This window comes from Amblyomma mixtum, chromosome 2 (assembly GCF_055824585.1).
Source record: "Amblyomma mixtum isolate Tamu chromosome 2, ASM5582458v1, whole genome shotgun sequence".
Lineage (NCBI taxonomy): Eukaryota > Metazoa > Arthropoda > Arachnida > Ixodida > Ixodidae > Amblyomma > Amblyomma mixtum.
The window spans coordinates 271,470,778-271,493,548 of record NC_143013.1 but is presented as its reverse complement, the minus strand read 5'-3'; the positions used below and the strand labels follow the sequence as shown (position 1 = coordinate 271,493,548).

At 48.7% G+C, this 22,771-nt stretch overlaps 2 protein-coding genes and 1 long non-coding RNA gene across 4 annotated transcripts in view; 1 reads left to right on the top strand and 2 right to left on the bottom strand.

Moving 5' to 3' along the window:
* Positions 1-22,771, top strand: part of LOC149364008 (matrix metalloproteinase-2-like) — a 228,862-nt gene that overhangs the window by 124,352 nt on the left and 81,739 nt on the right. Inside the window, exons 1-2 of one of the 2 annotated variants that reach the window (XM_089574005.1) lie at positions 12,062-12,327; positions 17,803-18,074. In XM_089574005.1, coding sequence (XP_089430131.1) covers positions 12,199-12,327; positions 17,803-18,074 — 401 coding nt within the window. In that variant the 5' untranslated portion in view covers positions 12,062-12,198. Of the gene's footprint in view, positions 1-12,061; positions 12,328-17,802; positions 18,075-22,771 lie in introns of those variants that run through there. The other variant, XM_089574004.1, reaches the window with a different exon arrangement.
* LOC149364009 (uncharacterized) overlaps positions 1-22,771 on the bottom strand; it is a 152,164-nt gene that overhangs the window by 79,509 nt on the left and 49,884 nt on the right. The window lies entirely within an intron of this gene.
* Positions 6,803-10,212, bottom strand: LOC149364010 (uncharacterized). The gene is made up of 3 exons (XM_089573997.1): positions 9,994-10,212; positions 8,800-9,069; positions 6,803-7,848 (listed from the first exon to the last, which is right to left on the bottom strand). Exons 1-3 carry the CDS (start codon positions 9,994-9,996, stop codon positions 7,813-7,815), a joined length of 309 nt encoding a protein of 102 aa, XP_089430123.1. The 5' UTR covers positions 9,997-10,212; the 3' UTR covers positions 6,803-7,812.

Below are 22,771 nucleotides of genomic sequence, written 5' to 3'. Positions count from 1 at the left end.
CTCTCTCACGCACACACATACTTCCCATTTCCCTCCGTTTTCTCTCTCTCTCGGGAGCGGCAGCCTTTTTTCCTTTCAGGACGGTTGCGGTCGCGAAAAAGGCTTGGCGTACGCGTTTCCTACGAGCCGGGGAAAGGGGTGTGGGAGGGGTGTAATAAATGCACCTGCAGTCGGGAGTTTCATTCTGGCCGCATTCATCCTGCCCGCCCGCTCTCTTACCCGCCGGCCCGTTGCGCTGTGCATTCCTTTCGTAATGAATAACCCCAATAAAGGGTGCCGCGCTCCAGTTTATCTTGCGTTAAGTCCCGTTTCCATTTTTTTATGCGTCCTTTTTCTGTTTTGCTGTCGCACGCTTTTAGGGTGAGAGTCGCCTCTCGCTAGAGTTGGGCGCCGTGCGCTATGATGAACACGTGTATGACGTGAGATGCCCGTGCGTAGCAATGAACACTCGTGCGACGCGTGTGCCGGATTAACTGCTTCAGCATTTCCAGTTGCACTCAGTATCTTGGATGTTTATTAAGGGTCCATAGATGTTTCCGGGATCAAATAGAGTAGTTTTGCAATCGTTAGGACTCGTCTCTAATTGTGCCCCGCATTGTCAGTGCTAACCCACGCCTGCCTATGTCACCCTTTCCCAGCGTATGCCAACGTATGCCATCTCATGCTAGCCTATATTGCACCCCTCACAAGCCTACGGTAGTCTATGCTAGCCGACGCCTGATTATGTCAGCCCATTCCAGCTGTCAACCTATGCCAACCAAAGTCAGCCGATGCTAGCGTATAAAGTTGGCTCCAAATACCATCTCCTACTGATTTTTATTCATCTTCCGCTGTTGCTCTCCACCTCCTCTCCCCTCTTGCTTTGTCATCAAATGTTCAACCGCCAGTTCTGTAAACTCATTATAACGAATTAACTCACAGATTGCGCTAGCGATGGGGTTCAATTTCTCCGTCGAGGGTTGTCCATGAGCGGCACGTACCAACTGCGCAGGTGCGCGCCGCTCCGCGGTGCGCGCTATAAAAGGCCCCACTAATCTGCCAAGGTCGGAGTGAAACCGGCGGGCCACCGAAATGAGGACGCCGGGGCGGCTCTTTCAATCATCGGCCAGACTAGGGCCGCTCGAGGTAATTCGATTTGCGAGAGACGGTGATTATAATTTCGACCCGGTCTGGCCTTCCTCTTCGGAGCTTTTGTGTCGTTCTGGCGATGAGGCGGGGAACGTAATAAAGTGTCTTTCTCTGCACCAGAACACGGATAATAATTACGAACTCATTCTTCGGGCCAGCTTAGTCGGGCTGCTTTTTAGCTGTTCGTTTGTTTTTTTTTCGGACCGAAATTTAAGTAGCGGCATTGAACCCGGATCGTTTACCTCCCCAGGTATATACCCTTCCGTTCAGCTGTGTACGAGAAATGAGCTGAGCCGTTTGTTTCGCTCTGGTATACCAGTTTGGTTTCCTTGAACACGAAGAGAAACGAGATTATTGCGTCATTTATGATGGCGATTGCCAAGGGCGTCCACAGGCAATTTTTTTTTTTTTTCAGGGGGAGGGGGCTGATGAGGAGAAGACGGTAGGAAACCATCATAAAGGCACCATTTGTAGTCTAAACTATACAGGTCAAACAAAAATTAGAAACGGCAAATTAGTGCCAGGCTTAGAGCAGACATAAACGAATGATCAGTTTCCCTGCGAGTGGGTTCGCGACTCACGCTGATGGTCAGCACACAACACAATATCTTCACCAACATGTAACTATAGTCACTCAGTCTTCCTTGAATAGATTGAACCAAAATCATTTGATCTCTCGCCTTGATCACAAATCTGAAGGCAGAGAAAGATTATCCTGCACAATCCCATCAAATATTGGGTTATGGGTGTTTAACGTACCAAATCGACTCAGTCTGTGAGGGACACCGTAGTGAAGGGCTCCGGAAATTTCGACCACCTGGGGTTCTTTAACGTACACTGACATTGCACGGTACACGGGCCTCTAGAATTCAGCCTCCATCGAAATTGGACCGCCGCGGCCGGGATCAAACCCGCGTCTTCCGGGTCGGCAGACGAGCGCCATAACCACTGAGCTACAGCGGCGCCCCCCCCCCCCCCTCCCCCCAATCAAATATGTGTAGAGCGAAGCTAATTACGAAATATACATGCAGGTGGTTGGCCCTACGCGGAACCATACATTCTGGAGTACCTGAGAGATGTACGTACGAGGTTCTCGTTTGCGCTTGTTGCAGTAGCGACCCTCGATCCTTGGTGAACGATTAGCATGGGAAGAAGAATGAGAAATTGTGATATCTCAGTGCTTTGAGTGAGCTGCGTGTCTCCTCATAAAATCCTTGCTGCGGTCGTAGGAAAGTACAGTCGGGCAAAAAAGTGTCTGGACCATGTGCTTCTCAAACGAAGCCGATAGCCTACTATTAGGCCGCGGCTGGAGACCGCACTTGTGGAGATGAAAGAAGGCAATTTTACTTTCACCTCTACAAGTGTGGTCTGCAGCCACCGGGTAATAGTAGAGCTATCTGCTTCATTTGAGGAATACTTGGTCCAGAGACTTTTGTCCCCAACTGTACGTCGTGGTTTAAAGACGCGCGCAATGCAACTATGCGGTCGCCTGACTCGCATCACGGTCGCTCCTCTATTCCTGCATGTAGTGCTGCTCCGGATGGACGCAACTGCAGCGAGCGTTATAAAGTAAATCGTGCTTTAAAGACGCATGCAATGCGGACTCCTGATTCGCATCGCGGACGCTCTTCTGTTCCTGCATGTCGTGTTGCATCGAATGGACGCAACTGCAGCGAGCGTTATAAAGTACATTGTGCTTTAAAGACGCATGCAATGCGGACTCCTGATTCGCATCGCGGACGCTCTTCTGTTCCTGCATGTAGTGCTGCTCCGGATGGACGCAACTGCAGCGAGCGTTATAAAGTACATCGTGCTTTAAAGACGCATGCAATGCGGACTCCTGATTCGCATCGCGGACGCTCTTCTGTTCCTGCATGTAGTGCTGCTCCGGATGGACGCAACTGCAGCGAGCGTTATAAAGTACATCGTGCTTTAAAGACGCATGCAATGCGGACTCCTGATTCGCATCGCGGACGCTCTTCTGTTCCTGCATGTAGTGCTGCTCCGGATGGACGCAACTGCAGCGAGCGTTATAAAGTACATCGTGCTTTAAAGACGCATGCAATGCGGACTCCTGATTCGCATCGCGGATGCTCTTCTGTTCCTGCATGTCGTGTTGCATCGAATGGACGCAACTGCAGCGAGCGTTATAAAGTGCATGGTGCTTTAAAGACGCATGCAATGCGGACTCCTGATTCGCATCGCGGATGCTCTTCTGTTCCTGCATGTCGTGTTGCATCGAATGGACGCAACTGCAGCGAGCGTTATAAAGTACATGGTGCTTTAAAGACGCATGCAATGCGGACTCCTGATTCGCATCGCGGACGCTCTTCTGTTCCTGCATGTAGTGCTGCTCCGGATGGACGCAACTGCAGCGAGCGTTATAAAGTACATCGTGCTTTAAAGACGCATGCAATGCGGAGTCCTGATTCGCATCGCGGACGCTCTTCTGTTCCTGCATGTCGTGCTGCAGCGGATGGACGCAACGCTCGCTCCAAGGGCGAGATCCGGCTCGCCCTGTTGATACCGGAATGTAAGGGTCCGGCCGGGGTGTGGGGCTACAAATGAGCCCCAAGGGAGAAATTCGCGGGGGTTGCCGCGAGATTGGCGCCGCAATCCCGGAAAACAGCGGGACGAGTGATTCGATTAGGCTGGTGCTGGCGGGCACGATGTCCCAGCAACCGGGATAAATGGAACCGAACGGTCCCGGTGGGGGCCGGAGCGGGGGCGCCTTCTCTTCGCCTTGCTTCTGGCTGCGTGGCCCCCTTCCTTTTGGACGCCACGCTTCCGGCTTTTGCCGTTAGGAGGCGCTGGGAAACGCCCGGCCTGACTTGCCGAAAGTCCTGGACGAAACATACCCACACAAATGCCACGAGAGTACTGTTATTCTTACTCTTATATACCTGCTGTTTCCGCAGATTTGTGTGAAATTGCTACTTTTACGAATTTGTTCCATTCTGCATGGACATATACTCAACGCTTCTCTCGATAAAGTGCACCAAATTAATGTCTTAGTATGAAACAAGCAAACAGAGGGTTGCGTACATTGTAATGGAAGGTAGCATTGGATACGCCGTAGCGTACAACCTTGAGAGCAAGCTTTGAACAGCCAAACGAAACTGGAAGGATGCGAATTCATAAAATAATCCCGGAAAAGTAATGGAGGTAAGAGAATCTCAACCCCAAAGAGATATACAGGGTTGCACACCGCTGTCCCTTTTTTCCGCGTCTTCATCTCAACTATAGTCGTTCCTTGTATTTTTTCTTTACGTCCTATACGGCCCCTTAACCTGACTTGGCTGTCGCTCTGACGTTCGCGGCAGCGCTGTAAACTGCTTTGATGGTGATGCACAAAATACTTTACCGCCTGCGTTGAGGAGAAAAAGAAAGAATGTATGGAGCTTTGCCGTCAAGATTATAAGGCGATTCGTATAAGCATGGCGTAACGTCGGCTGCTCACAACAAAGCAGAATCGAAGGCGGAAAGAGGCATGCGAATATCAGGTCCTGGTGGGATTGAGCTTAGAGTAGTTAGTTTTGGCGCCATCTGATCGAGAATGGGTTTGAGGTGACGCGTATATGCAATCCCACGTGGGCAGCATAGATTATTTGCAATGCAGAACGTGAACTACTATAAATATTTCCTAATAAACCGATGTAAATTAAAGTATTCCAGTGTAACTGCAGGACAGTGATTAGGCGGGATTGAATAGATCCTTTTCGACCTTTAACCATAAGCACCAGATGCAGCATGTATAGCTGACAGTGGACGCACGGCTCGAAATACGAGCAAACCCAGCTTTCTTTTTTTCTCGACCTGTTCCTGTGCTAACAACCGCTTCATGCGGTTACAAAAAGAATACATGCAGTAGAAAATTGCATGAAAGAGAAAATTACATGCACGGTGTTGTGCTTGCGCATAAAAGTGCCCAGTGCGTGGATATCAACTGCGGGTTGAAACTAATGAGAGCAAAGCATGACGCGTGCAAGCATCGACGCTCCGCGCGCCGCCCACTTTCACTCCACGGTGAAAAGTATAGTGCTTCGTTGAAACAACCCTATGTCGACACTCGAGAGTATAGGGACGTGGCTTTCCACGCGAACGCGACGCCCTGGGGGAGGGGGGTTTTTGCCGAAGGCGCCTGCTTTCTCGAGAAGATCGCACATAATGCGAGTCATTGGCTGCAAAGGCGAAATTCAAAGGCGGGCCTATTATCGGCGACGTCCTTTCTTCTTCCTTCGCGAGGCAGCGCGGTCGGATCGATCGCCGTCTAATTCAGCGTGCTCGCCTTGGCGTGGCGTGCATGCATCGGCGGGGGCTCCTTCCAGCCGTTCCGCTCAGTATCCCCCGCGGGAGGCAAGTGTCGGAGCCCCTTCGATCGCCAGCGACAAGTTCGCGTCGCGAGGACCACCCCGCCAGGGCAGAATTGCGCCACTACGAAGGGTATATGTGGGGCGAGGGACGCACCAAGCATTGCGGGCGCATGTGCGGCAAAGATGCAGCACAGAAGTTTCAGGGGTCCACTCCTATTCGTCGTTGAGTGAATAGGAGTTGAAGAAGGACCTGTGAAAGGTGCAGAACTGCTTTACTTCTCAATGACGACGTAATATATCTGCCGATTGTGGCAAGTGCCCTCTCTCTTTTAAACGTGCCCGATATTAGATAGTTTTAGCTGAGCGTTTTTACGGCCAGCGGGGCGGAGCGGGCGAGCGCATACGCCAGCGGAGAGGCGCGCGAGAAAAGAGTTTTAGTCGGGCGGATCGCCCGTCTTCTCGAGCGGAGTAGAGTCGCTTGCTCTGCTGCTCCACCTATCGGTCGCAAATCGAGTTAGTGTGAAAAGAATATCAATTAAGCCTGCTAATAATGCGCTGAAACTGTTTAGTAAAGGTAGGTTCTGTGTTTTTAGTTAATTATTTGGTAAGTGTTGCGTTTTAGATGTACAAAAGCGCAGTCTGTTAAAGAGATTATGTTCGCCAGAGCTAGTCAAATCAAGCCGAAACAAAACAAGATAGCTGTTTTCGCGCGCATTCGCGAATTGGCGGCTGCTACTGCTGTTAGCATCATGCCGAAGAGCATACTACAGGACCCGCTGCTGCTGTCGCAACTGACCTGGACCGAGATTGGAGATGTGTTGTGCCTGGAGGTATTTGGCGAGACACGACGAGAGCCACTTTCAGTGCACGGACTTTTGAACATTGATGCTATGGACGATGGCGTCTTTAGGACGTATTTTCGTTTCGAGAAGGAGCATATAGGCAGACTTCAGAGGGCCTTGCACATACCCGAAAAGGTCGTAACTGCGCAAAGGGTTGTGGTTCCCGCAGATGAAGCTCTCTGCATTACCCTACGACGGCTAGCATATCCCAACCGGCTGTGTGATCTTGAAGATCTTTTTGGGCGACACAGTTCAACGATATCGTCACTGACGAACGAAGTTCTACGCCACATCGAAGAGCGGTTTTTTCACTTGCTTAACGATGTAAATAACCATTCTTGGCTCAATCTCGACACTCTGGAGAAATTCTCGCAGGTAAGTCGCAATTACAGCAGAATCAATGTCAAGTTTGTCATTTGCAATTACAAATTTACACTTAAAATTTCACTTAAAATTTTCAGGCCGTCCACGCCAAAGGTGCCCCGCTGACAAACTGCTGGGGTTTCATCGATGGTACAGCAAGGGCAATATGCCGGCCATCAAGAAATCAGAAACTTTACTTTAGTGGGCACAAGCGGTTTCATGCCTTGAAATACCAATCCATAATGTGCCCCAATGGAATCATTTGCCAGTTGGATGGATCATACCCGGGCAGCAAGCATGACGCTGGTGAGTAATAACGAACAGTTGAAACCAAGGAATAGTGTTAAGTGCAATAATGCGATGTTGCACATTGTTTTCTCCTCCCATACCAGCTGCTTCAAAACGGGTACTGATCATTTATAATTCACTTCTGCTTTTAGGTAACTTCGGGATCAGCAACGTATATTCGAAGCTAGAAAGGCTCGTTCAAGGGCGCAACTTCTGCATTTATGGTGACCCCGCCTACCCACTGCGACCTCTTTTGCTGAAGCCATATGGTGGTGTGTCCCTCACCCCGGAGCAGCGCGCGTTCAACAAAGCTATGAGCAGCGTAAGACAAGCCGTGGAGTGGGGATTTGGAAAAATTGCAGGACTGTTCGCCTTTGTTGACTTTAAGAAAAATCAAAAGCTGTACCGCCAGAACGTGCCGCGTATCTATAAAGCTAGTGCGCTTTTGGCAAACTGTCATACATGTTTGTATGGTGCCCAGGTATCGCATTACTTCGGCCTTGATCCACCAGATCTAGAAACTTACCTTACTCCTCGGTAGTTTTGCCATTCACACATCTTTCTGAAATGCGTTTTATTCAAGCACAAGATGTACAACACTTTGCCAGGACAGTTTTCTGGGTATTCATGTCATGCGCGGTTTGCGCTGAAGAAATCAAAGATTGCTTGAGTCTGTTCGTTGAACATCCTCTGTACGTTCTCAAGCAGATTCTCGTGTTCTCTATTATAACGTCTCACTTCAAGCTCATGCTTTCTCTCCTCCAAGTCCAACCTGCGCTCCTCTAGAGCGAGCCGCCGTGCTTCATTTTCAATTTTTTGTTTTTCAATTTCTTGCGCTTTTATGCGTAGCTCATAGTCGTTTCTTTCTCGCATAGTGATCAGCTGAAGCCCGATGCTCTGTAACCCCCGGGTTCCTGCAAAAACAGACAAGCAGTTTTTTATCAACCTTAAATTCAGTTGAGCTTCTCCACTGCAGCAAAATAGTCACAAATACATGTTTCTATCAGACGTATTTGCGGCTAAGCGGGACTTTGTATACAGAACGGGTACCGCAATACACGTTGTATAAAAAATAAAAAGGACTGTTGCGAGGACAGTAAACAGTTTATGACCCCTGTGTTTCTGCTTGTGTGCCATTTTTGTTGTCTAACAGAGTTCCTCTTGCAGTGTAGCCTGTGTACTAATTGGCAGAATATTAATGAAGGCATCTTTTCTTTCGGTAAGTTTTTGGGGTCCTATACACGCCATATTGCAATGTACAGGCGGAAAGAGAAGTTTCTTGACCGTGTGAAAGACAATGACGAGTGTTCTTTGTTTTTTTCATCCACCCTGCATGTCAAGACCACAATGGGCAGGAAAAAGACAAACGCGCGTTCGGCGATCGGCGGTATGTTAGAGCAATGTGACTTCTAAAAAGGTAGTGAATATGTTCAATTTGAGCGGTACAAAGATTTTTGTGGTGATAGCGCACTGAATGAAAAATTCACAGGCGGTGCTTAATTATGATTACATATATCCTACGATACCATCGTAAGACATGCTAGGTCGTAGCTGCCCTGGCAATAAATAATTAGCCTTGATAGTCATTTAGCACCCTATTTAGCCGATATAATTATTTACATCCTTAATATTTATATAATAATTGTATGTTATATTACACATTAATGAAGCGCTGCATAGGAGTCATCATACAACTCCTGGTACAGTGGTGCATTGCGACCAATCAATAATTCTGCTGTCACCTGCCAAGGTGATGTACACTTGTCAAGTTCTAGTACAACCGCATATCAAACTATCATACAACGGCGTTTCAACTCAGTGAATCCTTAGTGTTTGCACTGTTAAAATATGCCTTCAAATACTACCTCTAGTGGCGACGGAAAGAGCTTGTCGCCTAGCTGCAGGCTGGCGCTCTCCTCCTTGGTCCGTTCCATTTGTGGGCTGGGGCTGCGTTCGCCCGGCGGGGATGTGTTGCTGCTCTGGACTAACATTTGCAGAGTGCTGGTTATGCACTTGTCCCTGCACATGTTGCTCATAGCGGTCGCCACCACCACCAGCAGCTGCAGCAGCCGAGGTCTCTGGAGGATCCGGCTCGTACATATTGAGGAGCAGCTGAGCAGCCGGGGATTGTGGTTCTAACGTGTAAAGAAAGGTAGACACAAAAATGTAGCAGCCTTCCTAGGAGCCGCTTTTCATTCGCACAGATAAGTAATGTATATCGTCTGTTAATTCTTACAAACCTCAGTATTTGCATAATTAGTTGAGCCCACATTAAAATCAGCGTTATTATGGTTGCCAATCGTCGCCCTTCGCTCTGCGAACTCCTGACGCTGTGGTTTACTTTCAGTTATTAAGCATGCTAAGTTCCCTCTAAAGGAACCCACGGAACTAAATTACTTATCGGGCTTAAGTCCTTAGGAGTCACCATACAAATCATGCGGTAACCGAAACCCGAAACGATGCGCAGCGCCTTTTCTTAGGCGGTGGGCTTGCTTTGTTATAAAGTAAGCGAAGCCACTTTCCACAACCACAGTACGGCAGCCCGCAATCGTGTTTCACGCTTTATAACATGTGAGTACGGCTTTTCATTCCTGCTGCTGCTTCATCGAGAAATGTATTTTTTTTTATCATTCATCCGAGGCCGGCCGCGCGGCACTGACGATGATCGACTCGGTTTTGAAAGACTGCATAAGCTTTCTCTCATTTCGCGTCAATTGCCTTTTTCTGTTTGTGCTGTTTTATTTACGAGCCATTCTAGACAGCACGCAAACTGAAAAAATCAACGCAGTTTGATTTGCCAATTTTTGCGCGGGTTATTTTTGGAGGCTCGCAGCCAAAGCAAAAAAACAGTAAGGACATCCACAGTAATGATGAGTGAAGTGAGCCCTAAAGACTTTCAGTATGAAAAGCTCAGGCACTCGACTGCTCTGACGAATCGAACGTATTTACAGTGCATAGAATACCCGCAACAATTACCACTCATAAGCGTTTTTATATTTCAGCAGAGAAAATCAAAACCTAGAACATGCAAGGTTAGACACACACATGGTAAGACTTACCATGCGTTGATTCAATTTCGCAACTTCGGTCGGCAGCCACGCTAGGATTACTGCTGCAGCCAGTCGTTTCCTGCACCAAAGTCGCACCTTCCCGTGGACCCGTTAGGGACACGGAAACTGAACACTCAGCTGTTGCGGGCCGTTTTCTGTTCATAATGCCCCCACTTCTTGGGGCTATCCTCGGCTCATAATTGATTGTCCGAACATAGTCGGAGAGGTCTTGGAGTATCTGCTCTTTCTCCGCGTATTGCTCTTCAGTACCAGACCTGAATAATGTGAAAACAGCATGCACGTTAATTAACGACTGCCTATCAGTGTGCCCGGCATTTAGTTGTGCAGAAATAAAACTCACTTTTTCAGGTTCTTGGCGTCCTGCTGTCGCCAGTATCCGATTAGTAAATCCACGCGGTCTTTTGCTCCACGCAGAGTAAGTTCGCGGCCCACCGCGTGGTTCACGATGCGCACAACTTCGATCCACTTATGGTCATCTCCAAACGGCCTGGTCGCTGCCACCTCCCGCAAAAGACACAAGTCTTCCTCAGTTGTGAAACATCTCCGCGCTTTCTTAGCTTGTAAACGGGCCTGAGCTGTGGTCGCCGTCGACAACGCAGCAGCGCCGGTGCTTCTGTTGACGGCTGCCATCTTGAATACCCATACACGCCCGCGCGCTCTTACGCACGCTCGCGCGCTGCCCATCGCTCCGCTGGAGAGGGCTTCCCAGCGGGCGTAAACTTCGCTCCGTAAAAACGCTGGCCGGCCCAGCGATGTGCGCATGCGCAGTGGCGTCCGCGCTCGTCCGCTCCGCTCCGCTGGCCGTAAAAACGCTCAGCTAAAACTCTCTATTGGCTGCTAGCTTCGCGACTTTCTTATTCTGAAGGTTCACCTGGCGGATTGTGTTGCAGTGTTGTACCGCTTATTAAGTAAACAAGTGCGCAAAAAGTCATAGGAACGCATAGTTCCATTATGTGTTGGCGATGCGGTAGCATTATGCCAGCTGTTGTTATGCCTTTACCTTAAGTAACGTCACTTCCGGTATGGCGAGGTCATTTCCTCAAGAATGCTCTGGTCTAGTGACTTCACTTCCCTTCAGCCGATGGGAATACTCCGGTCTGGTCACTTCCCTTTTCTTCAGCCAGTGGGAATGCTCCGGTCTGGTGACGTCATTTTCGTTCAGTCAATGGGAATGCTCCGGTCAGGTGACTTCATTTCCGTTCAGCCAATGGGACTGCTCCGGTCTGGTGACATCACTTTCCTCCAGCTAATGGAAATGCTCCGGATTGGTGACTTCACTTCAGCCAATGGGAGTGCTCCGGTCTGTTGACATCACTTCCCTCTAGCTAATGGGCGAATTTTATGACCGACGGCACATTTTTGTCCTGATATGGCTTTTAATGTTATCGTATTAAGGCTGTCAAAAACAGGTAAGAAGAGACTTTTTGCTTCGCTAGGTTTCTTTGTCGTCTTGCCTTGTTGCATAGAAGGGGTATTATATCCGCACACGAATACCATAGGGATCAGCTCAAATAATAGCGAACATAAAAACCTACATGCCTGAAGGACTTGTTTTAAGCGCCTGCATGTAGTGTTCTTTTATCGTTGAAGTAAGCTTGTCCCTATAGTTCAAATGGGGAGAATCCATCGAGATCGTGTTGAAACGCGGAAAAACACTGCTGCAGCAATCAGCAACGCGCCGTTATTTCTTCCGGTTTCCTAGCTGCCTCTTACGGCACTACTCGCTCATCCACGCCGGTGATTCAAAGCGTGGCCGCGTTAATAACGGACGCACATGTCGGCCATGCGGCTCGTCGCTTACGTCGCGGGTCGCCCTCCGTCCTGACACGTGCGTCAACATGTGGTTCGATGCTGGGATCCTTCTCTCCCTGGCCTGGCCGGGCCACTCATCCACATGCTCCTCACACTCGGGTTTCGGAGAATGGGCGAGGTGGTGGTCGGACTGTGGTGATGCAAAGCTCATGACGACCTTCCGTCTTTGCACGCACGCACAGTAGCTGCCGCACCCTTCGCGTACGCCTTTTCCGGAGCTCTTAACAGAAGCGGACGTTCGTCGTTCAGACAAAAGCCGTTCAGTGTCGTCGCTGTTCCTCGGTCATTGAAGGTCGAGTCGCGGTGGTGTGACAACTTCGAAGATACCTCTCCTGGTTGGCCTCTTTCCAAGTGGTGAACATTGTTGCATACTTCATCCCGATGAGACGCTTTACTCCCTGGAGATCAGTTATGGCCTGGCGTGCGGTGTCATTCGCCTTGATTGTACTTTTGTGCCTCGTTGCGTCATCCCAGCAAGAGTCGCAGGCGTCCATGAAGGGCAAGATGATGGTAATTATAACCTTTGTGCTCGTCTGTCTTCGTTATTAGTTGACGCAAGTGCAGCACATCACTGCGCAGGTTTGCTCTGTTTCTCTACTCGTGTACAGTTAAGGAAGCCCAGCTAAGAAACCGCGCCCACGGGTTCCTATTTTCATGTTTGCTGTGAACAGCGGGTGAGAGATGATTTGCCAGATTTACAGTGGGCAAACATAATTCGCTTTTCCTTCTAATCGCCTTTCTTTGCACACCCTACTCTTTCCCTAGGCCGTGTGCCTAAACTAGATCTTTTACAGCTTACTTAGGTTGGTTGAACGAACTGTGTAACATGCAGTGACTCCGCAAATATTACGACGTAAAACATCAAAGTCATTCAAAGTGTAGCGGCAAGGTTACAATAAAAGTTGCATGCGAAAATCTACGTTGAAAGGTGTTCCAGATTTGTTTTTGCGAAAAGCGTCGTGAAATTATTCGTTAACTTTAAGCAGTATTCATTAACTTTAGTATTCATTAACTAGCAGTATTCGTTAACTTGAGCAGCACAGCTGCATCGTTTGCAGGTTTGCGTCGCAGTCTTGACATGATAGCGGCAAAGAAGAAATAAAAAAAACTTTTCTTTTTCAAAGCATCACTGCTGAAACAGAAATGTAAAATGTCGTCCATGGCAGCGTAAGCACAAAAACTGTTAATCAGAATAGCGAAAAAGTGTCTAATTTAAGGTGTGCCTTTTTATAATATTTCTTCGTGGCTTTCTGCAAAGAAGTACGATTTCAGTCAGCTTAGCTTGTTTAGTTTTTTTTTTTTTTTTGTACCACTGTGAGTCCAGTGTTTTACATCACAACTTTCAAATGTACAACAAAAGTTCTCTTTAATATAAGTGTTGGCTCAAGGCCGGAACCACGGAAGGTGAAACAGACGTACGTAGGTAGTTTTCCATGGCTCAGTTATCTAGCAATCTCTTTCAGGATGAGAATACTTCCTGTATTCCGGTATTCGTATTCGTACTCTCTGCAAGTGTTCTTCAGAATGTTTGATGTTAACAGTAACGGAGAGCTGTCAGTGTCGTTTGAATTTGTTTAGATCGTTTAAATTCATAATTTCTTGCACAGAGGTAGCAACAAGATTAACTGCTTCTCTCATTCAAAATGCGGAAACTTCTTTTTACTCTTATTGTGGGCGGGAAAAAATGCCGCTAGCTGCATAAAGCTTTACAAGTCAATGTTACGAAAAAATTGCTGTCCTGGATCACTCATTTGAACTGTGGTTGAGAGACGCCAAAGCAAGAAAAAAAAAAGCGTCAAAAATATAGAACGCTGCTGCGAAATTTTTCACATTCTTTTTAAGAAAGCCCGCTCAGTATGACAGATGGCAGGTCAAAGAGTGTATTATGCGCGTACTTATATATACATTTTTTACAAGAATGACTAAAAACAAGAATATTTTCTCCCGCTTCCAGACTTCATCTGATTAATAAAGAAGGACGTAGTGTTCAACCGGAACCTCTACAATTCAGAATTATTATTATTTTTTTTTTTGCTAGTGAACTGTAGAGAGAGAGAGAGAGAGAGTTATCAAATGAAAGGAAAGGTGGAGAGGTCGGCCGGGAGATTGATGGTGCGAATGAAGGGTGATCATGTCATAATACTATGAATTGCTTGGAGTGGTCTGGGAGTGGTCTTAGATTACATGCAACACATGGAGCGCATGTCTTCCTCATGCAGCATATGTCTTGCACAGACACACACACCATGCACGGTTTCGGAAAAGGGCTCTGCACACTCATCGTGGTATAAAGGTGACAGTTACGCGAGTCATGTCCTCTCGTATTGTAGCGCGAGTTAGGCGCCAAATATCTGACAAGCGCCAGCTCTTCCTGCAGTCGCGGTTCTTGTTTCGTCCCACGAATCTCTGTGTATATAGCCCGCGGCTTGTTCTCCTTCATTTTGGTCGGCGTGGCTTGCATTCGCCGCCTCGCTAGAGCGGGGGCGTCAAAGGAAGAACTTTATCTCGCGACGCGGAACGATGTGGCGCTATATCGTGCGCTGTAGGAAGCCAAAAATAGTGAAAAAACAGAAAGGGATACCCAAAACGGAACGGCAAACAGAGCATGACAAAAAAAAAAAAGCCCCAAGAGGCGTCCTGGGACTCTGCCTGCAGTTCCCATGCCAGCAGCCGCAATCAGAAGCGAACCGTCTCGGCTTCCGGTTGCGGTGTCGTCTGCGCGTCGAGCCGTAATCCAATCAGAGCCGCTAGCCCGTTGTTGGCTATGCTGTTGGCGACGCGAGGTTGTCCGCCAGTGGCGAGGACTATCTCTGTCTCCTCGGCCCAGCAGGCGGGTGACGAGGGCGTCTCCACGTGCGCTGCAGCAGCCATGTCAGATCGCGTCAGAGATGCCCGCTCTTGCGTCGAAGACCTCTCACACCACCAAACGCGGCCGGGGCGCTGGTTCGCGCAAATATTTGTTTTCTGCGTCCGGAGTGATTGCCAGTGGTCCCTTCTCAAGACAGAGAAGCGAGAACAGAAGCGCGGAGATAAGGGCATTAAAAACGCGCGCAAGAAAGAATCGTTAGTAATCTTGTTCCCTGCGTTCATGATGCGGGATTGCTTATTCTCTTTGTTCTCGTGTTTGCAATCTTTCGATGGCATTTGCACAGCACGTTCTAGACAGCGTGAGAGGGTTCTGCACAGGCACAGAAGGAAACACAGGAAGACATGGAGAATGAACCGCGGAAGCCTAGATTCGGAACGAACTACGAGGAAAACGCATGAGGTGGTAATTAAACGACATACATGTAGTTCGAGGTTTAATTAAATGGTTTGCTTTGTTACGTCAGGTGCGTTTGGCGGCAAATAGATAGAGCTGTCAAGCTCTGCCCGCACATTACGCAACGTTGACCGATTTATCCTCTACACAGCAGACTTGCTGCGTATATTGTTCAGCTGGACTTGTTGGCAAGCAGCTCTGTCAGCCGATCTCCAATGTTATCCGTAAGAACGCGTTAGCTGTCGCGTTTGCTTAGTGACGCAAAATTAGCCTAGTCTCAGGTACTCCTGTCTTGCACCAAATAAAACACGGCTCACACGATTTCACGCTTTCCTTCCGGCTGTGCAGTCACCTAAAATAAGCCTTATAATAGGCCTCGCACTCTTGTTTTTTTTTTTATTATTGGTTTATGTGGGTTTAACGTCAAAAAGCGACTCAGGCTATGAGGGACGCCGCAGTGAAGCGCTCCGGAAATTTCGACCACTGGGGGTTCTTTGACGTGCACTGACATCGCACGGTACACGGGCTTCTAGAATTTCATGATTTTGTTCACAGCGCAACAAGAACGGGAAAGACGAAAGACGTTCTTGTTCCCGTTCTTGTTGCGCTGTGATCATGAATACTTACCAACTCGCCCAAATTTCCGCCTTGCTGCTCTAGAATTTCGCCCCCTTCGAAATTCGACCACCGCGTGAACCCGCGCCTTTCGGGTCAGCAGCCGAACGCCATGACCATTGAGCCACCGCAGCGGGTCTAGGTTTTGATTTTTTTAAACGGGGGGAGGGTGCTCCGTTTGACTATTGTTTAGGGTGTATGATAAGAATTCCTGATGCGCATTACTGGTCCCTGCATTTTATGACGCGACCAATCCCGTTTGAGGAATTTCCTCTGATGTCAGCAGCCGACGCCTGCTGTGTGCATGGGCGTGTTAATAAATAAAGCAGGGCTCTGTGTCTAACGACCGACCTGTCGCGGATTCCTCTATCCGTCACAATTATCGGACTGCGTAATTGTGACGGATGGTGTCTGCTTGCCGAAGCCTCTCTTATTAGCGGGCGTTGTCGCGTTGGCACGTTGACCTCACTGACGATGCCGCTGTCGAGCTCTGGAGCTCCGCTTTGGTTTGCCCATGCACCGAAGTGGCGTTGTAATGGCGCTGCGAGAAAGATTCTGTCGATATACCTGCGACCTGCGTGTTCGCTGTAACCTTATAGACGGGTCTCGAGCCATACGACTTTGAAAGGAAGGTAATGAGGATTTTGTGTACTTTCTTTGCTTTGTGGTGATTCGGTCCATGGTATGCTTCGGATGCTAATGCCTGTGAACAAGGCACCCGTGGTGAACGAGGCTAGCTTGGATTCTCGTTTGCGTGTCATTGCATGTATGCCAGGTATTTTTTTTAGAAGGTCAAACTTTTTTTTAAATAGGGTTGCTGAATTAAAGAGAAGCTTTTTGTGGCATAGTAATACCAATGCTGGCGGACGTCAAAAAACAGGGGAATGATGCTAACTAGTAAAGCGGTTACTAAAATTCTAATAGTTAGCTTTTTAACTATTACTGATAGGCAGTTATAGATCTTTAGTTGGTCGCTAGCAATAGCCATGGCAGTTTTTAGAATTTCGAAACGCGATTACTCTCGGCGCTGGGGATTGACAAAATTTGCCTGTTTCGGCTAGCTGCGTGCACTGGAGGGGTTGCTTTGCCGGCATGCTCTTCGAAAGCGCTTGTATTTTGGCACGATGTGGCCAAAATTAATCGAGCCACTGCGGCGACTGGAATCGCGTTTTCGAAATTCTGAAAACTGGTATGTCTGTAACTATCGGCTATCTACAAATCTCTAATTTTATCAGGTGCCAATTGGTTATAGTTAGAAGGTTAACTATTAGAATTTAGTTAATCACTTTACTAGTTAGCATTTTTCGTCTGTTTCTTGACGACTGGAAACGCTGGTACTATGGCTTCTCTTTACGCCAAAAGCCTACATCCGGTATAACATCACTTTTGGAACAGTATATGTATGCGTAATAACTATACATACATCCATACATACATACATACATACATACATACATACATACATACATACATACATACATACATACATACATACATACATACATACATACATACATACATACATACATACATACATACATACATACATACATACATACATACATACATACATACATACATACATACATACAGCTGCAGTAAGTAGCTATTGGCATTCTATATTTAAAATGCTACGGAGCTGCATGGAACTTCCAGCAAAGCTAAGCCGTAAGCGATATGTGCCATTTCCATGCTCCACCTCAAGCTTCGATACACTGAACAACTTTGTTCCAGCGAAAGCGCTACGCCGAGCTATGCTCGCGGTCGCATCGAGTTCAGCTTTCGTAACCGCGAAAGAGAATCAGTTCCCGTTAACATTTATTTCGAGGAACACGCGGCACACTTGTTTCTGTTGTGGTCCCGTGTCACTTTTTTGGGCTCCTTGTTGTTGCGATGCGGCCAAGAATTACAGCCGTCTCCACCCGAGGACTGGCATACTTTCTTTCACGTGCATTCAAATAAAAAGAAAGAAGTACTCGCTGAAAAACAAATGCCAAGAAATAAAGTTGAAGCTAGAGTGGTCGGTTCCACCGCGATGGCCGAGCTCGCCCGTTAATCTCACTTTTTCACCCCCCCCCCCCCCCCCCCTCGTCTACTTTCCTGCGCAGGGCTACCTGGAGCGGTTCGGCTACATGGGTGACAGGAGTCGAAACGCGGTGCTTCCCTCGGACAACCTGCGCACCGAGGAGGGCTTCCGGTCGGCGCTCAGGCGCATGCAGAGGTTCGCGGGCCTGCGCCCCACGGGGGTGCTCGACTCGGACACGATGGCCATGATGAAGAGGCCGCGGTGCGGCGTCCCTGACGTCATCGGGCACGCCGAGCGCGTTCGGCGCTACGCTCTGCAGGGCGCCAAGTGGGACAAGACCGACCTCACGTGGAGGTGAGTGGCAGTTCTGCGCATGCGCGCTTCCCAAATAACAGCTCCTTTATGTTCGTCAGCAAACGCGCGCGCTACACCACGTGATCACGTGCTGATACACTCTAAACAGAAAGGAGTAAAAAGGGAGTAAACTCTCCCCTTATAGAGTGCGCTAGAAGATGAGTTTACCCTCTGTTTACTCCCATTTAGGGGTATTCGTGTTTAGAGTGTATAGCACACTGCCAACCAACAACACCGCCGCATCTTCGTAAAATCTGGCCTCGAGGGAGGTGTATTGTATTGTTTGTATTGTTTTGGCAGCGCTTTACTGCAATGGCAGAAGTTTGAAATTTGGACTTCGACAGCGTTTGAGACCTTCTTAGTTGATGCGGGACGAAACGCGCACAAATCCTATAGCTTCATCTGCTGGAGATCACGTTAACGAGTGTTGTCGCCTAGTTGATCATTGCAGCGTGTGTCCTGCAATGTTACACGAAGCCTTTTGTTTTTGCTTTATTTCGCTTTGATTGCTACGTTACCAACAGCGATTTGCTTTATTTCATATGTGTTTCTCTGCAAGCCAGGCGTTGTTATTAAAGGGCAGCTGCAGCACTTTTTGAGAATTTCTCGATATTCAAGGATTCAAATCTATGTAGGCTGTAGGTAAAGCATGCCAAGTGTTTTTGCACCAGCATTTAAAGTAGTGACGTAATCGACGATTGAATTTTGCGCTTCTCCTCAATGCACCGGAGGTGTGCACGGAAACTTAGAGTGACGTCATGGAAGGTATGATTTCAAATTACCGCTGTCGTCCGCCACACCCTGCCTTGACGCTTTAGACGCTGCCAAACAACTCTCGGCAGGGTTCGCCTTCGGTGACGTTGGTTTTTTCCTTCAAAGCAGGCGTTTGTGCGTTGGAAATGTACCGATACCTTCGATGACGTCATCATGTGCCCCTCCACTTGGTGTTGTGCGCTGCGGAGAAGCTTGAAGGGCGTCCGGATTTTAATCGGCGATTACTTCACTATTTCAACTGCTAGCCCAAAAAGACTTCGCATGCTTTACCTGCAAGTTTCACAGATTCGACTCTCTTAAGCTCGTTGATTTCTAAAACCTATGCAGTTTCCCTTTAATGAGATGTGTGAGCCTGAAACACGGTCTACTGGAAACATAAGCAATCCGCTGTGTGACGAGTGCAGAATGACGAGAGAGACAGCCGCGAACATTGAGGGTGAAGAAAATCTTGCCGTCCGCGTTTAACATGCGCCGCAGCCTCCGGGAGGCGTAAATAAAGCGGGGACGGAGGCAGGGGCGTCTCGGGCAGGACGATGTGTCGAACAAAATCCACCCCACGAAGAGTAAAGCAAGAAAAAAATTTGAGACGGAGAGGTCACCAAAAGGTATGGGAAAAGGAACTGTGACACGTACATTACTGCTCACCGCAAGCAGAGTCCGTGGAGAGAAAACATGCCGGGAATACCTTCACAGAAAGGGGGTTGGAGGAGGGTGAAGTTGTTCCAGTGGAATGTGGTGCGAGAAGCTAGAAACCAGGGGCTTCGAGGAGTCAGCTCCGAAAGATTAAAAGCATGTCCGTGTTTGGGATGTACAAAGAAGACAGCTCTTCCGGGTGTTGCCGCAGAAACGCCTGCCTTCGAAGCGCAGCCCGCATTCGCACGGGGGCCGAACAAAGCTGTCGAGGCTTCAACCTTAGTGTTATACACCGAAAGAAAAAAAGAAAGACTGAGGGGGGGGGGGGGGGGTTCCGACAACCAAGTCTGCTTTCAAGGCGGCGAATGTCGGATGTGGGACACGTTACGCTTCGAGGAGTGAGATAAAAAGCTAGACGAAAAGATACAGATGATGGCTGGAATGGAGAGAACAGAACGCGGAGTCGAATACACCAAAAAGTCGGGCGCTGGCGCGCGCATCATTCTCGAGTCCAGCGGCAGCTCTGCTCGGTAGCGTCGCCTGGGGTGTCGTCGTGTCGGCTTCCCGCTCTTGAAGGATTTCAAGCGGTCTCGGCGGCATCACCTGTCCGCCACCGCCTTCTCGCTGCGAAGCGGAGATGGGGAAGAGTTTGTACCAGAGGAAGAGGAGGGAGGTTTCAGGGGTGCGTGTCTCGGGCATTTGTCAGGAGGGATTGCGCGCAGACAGGGAGACCTCGTCTGTTCTGGGCCACCCGCTTCTCGCTGCTGCAGAAGCGACTGCTGCAGCAACAGCGGAAGAAGAACCCACCGGGCCGCTAGGGGAGAATTGAGAAGAACGACCGAAGAAGCAGCCGGAGGAGGGTGAGAAGGAGGAGGGATTGTGGCGCCTAGCTTACTAGCGCGCCAGCCGGGAGAAAGGCGTCTCCCTTGAGTGATGGCCCCGAGGCGTGCGGAGAAGCCGACGCGAGCGGCGCGCGAAGCACTGAGGGAAAGCCCCCTTGCTTCCTTCCTTCCGCACCACCACCACTACCACCACAGCAACCACCGCCGCGCACCACCACGGAGAGTGAGAGAGAGGGCGGTCGGCCGGCCGGTCGTGTGGTGGTGGTCCGCACCGGCGGGATGCCGAGCCAGCGCGCGAATCCACCGGTGTGGACGAATCGGCCAAGCCGAGCGAAAGACGTCTGCCGCGCTGGCCGCTGCTTCCTCCTCGCCCTTCTTCGGCCTTGGGTCTTGCGCCTGCGTCCCTCAGCGTCATCCGTGCGTTGCACGCTGTTGTTTTGTGATGGTCGCGCAGGCGCCCGGCGCTAAGCGCGTCAGGGCGCAAGCCGGGGTCCCAGCATCATTCATTACGAAGGAAGGGGGCTGCAGAGAAACCCCCGGATTCTCGGCAGCTGAGGTCGACTACGTCGGCCCGCAGTCTCCTTCGGTAAACAAAGAACGCTGGCGAAACCCGGCGCAGAAGGGCAGAAGCAATGATCTCCCTTGATACCCCGGAAGCCGAGAGAAAGAAGAGACTCGGAGAGGAAAGAAAAAGGGTTTAGGAAAGAAAGCTGGACACGTTGACTTCCCTTGCTGTATTGGCATATTAGGCAGCGATCGTGCGAGAGTCTATCGTTGCCTAATAAATTGGGCCGAGGCTTTCGCCCGTTTTTCTAGCTGATCTAGCATCGCCAGTAAGCGACGTCTTTCGTCGGGACCGACCGGTCGAGCCGCAGCAGCCCACATCTTGCGATGCCGCCTAAGCGGGATGAACACTCTACGTGCGTCACTAGCCGGCTTTCGCGACAGGTTGGCTTCGCCGCTATGCAGAAGATGTCTTGCGGAGAAGACGCTGTCGAGTGTGTTGGCGCTTGCTTTCTACTAGTCGTACTCGCTTCCACACATCCGTGTTGTACTAGTAATAGTAAGTGTTGTATTCTTAATAGTGATAAGGCTTTATGCGGATGACCTTTTGCCTGGCCGGCTCCAAGCGTGCCTACAGACAATTTCCGTGTGAAAACTTCTACTGCGCATTACTTTTATTCTAGAGAGAGACTGACTGAGAGACTGATAAATTCCAGAGGCCCGTGTACTGTGCGATGTCAGTGCACGTTAAAGAACCCTAGGTGGTCGAAATTTCCGGAGCCCTCCACTACGGCGTATATCATAGCCTTAGTTGCTTTGGGACGTTAAACCCCATAAACCAAACCAAACCTTCACCTTTATATCCCCTCATCCCGCCCCCCCCCCCCCCCCCCTTGCAGGGTAGCTAACCGGTTTATTCCTCCGGTTAACCTCCTTCTCTTTCCTCCTCTTTCCTTCTCCTCCTCCACCTGCTTCACTGTTCCTGATATAATGTAAGGCGTCCGACTCGCTATAAAAAAAAAAAAAAACAGCACGAAGTAAAGAAAAAAAAACGGACAAAAGGAAGGTCGTCAGCAGAGACGTTTGTATCGTCCACTTATCTGTTTTCTCCGTTATTTTGAACACTTTATTTTTATAGCAGTAGTAATCAGCTCTTTCAGTAGCACGTACTCTCAGAGTCCGATGTTGCGGTAAATTTCACAGGATGGTAAAAAAAAATAGAAATGATATTGAGTCTTTACTAAGGATATAGTCACAGTCGCAAGTACATAATTTATTGTTGTTATATTTCACTCCGTATTAAAATGTTTCGTTAGTTCAGTTATTCAACGCCTTTGAAAGCACGAACATCCGGTTAAAAACAAAACTAACATTGTAGAACGGTACTCTTCTGCCGCTGCAAATCTCGCGACAGTGTATAAGCTGTCGGCGGAAAGACGAGCAATATTGCCGTCAGTCAACGCCTAGTGTGTTTTGATGTCGTTGGTTTGCATCCGCGCTTTTTTTTTTTTCGTACCCATTTTCTGTAATCGCACAATTCAGCTTTCAGTTGACCGTTCCCGGCAGCCGAAGCGGGCGGGGGAAGGAAAAAACTTCAAGAAGTCGATTTTTTTAATATCGATACGGCGAAATGTCAGCGGCGTAATGTGGATACACCCACGATGAAATAAAAAAAACGCATAAAAAAGTTAGCTCGTTGGCCCGACGAAAACGTTTGCATAAGCCGCGGCTAGAGGGAGGGGAGCAGGTCTTGGGCCTTAGAAATGCTTTCAGGAAAGAAAGCTATTCCTTGACAGACGTTTTTCATTCTGCTGCCACGTGAAACATGGTAAAGAAATGATACAGCTCGACTGAAGTTAATATATATATATATATATATATATATATATATATATATATATATATATATATATATATATATATATATATATATCGAAGAAGGAA

Bases quoted from the DNA above. Each gene is read 5' to 3' on its own strand.
- LOC149364010 (XM_089573997.1), bottom strand. The intron at 7,849-8,799 runs GTAGTATTTGAA...CTGTTTTTGCAG, and splicing joins TCTTTCCGTCGCCACTAGAG to GAACCCGGGGGTTACAGAGC.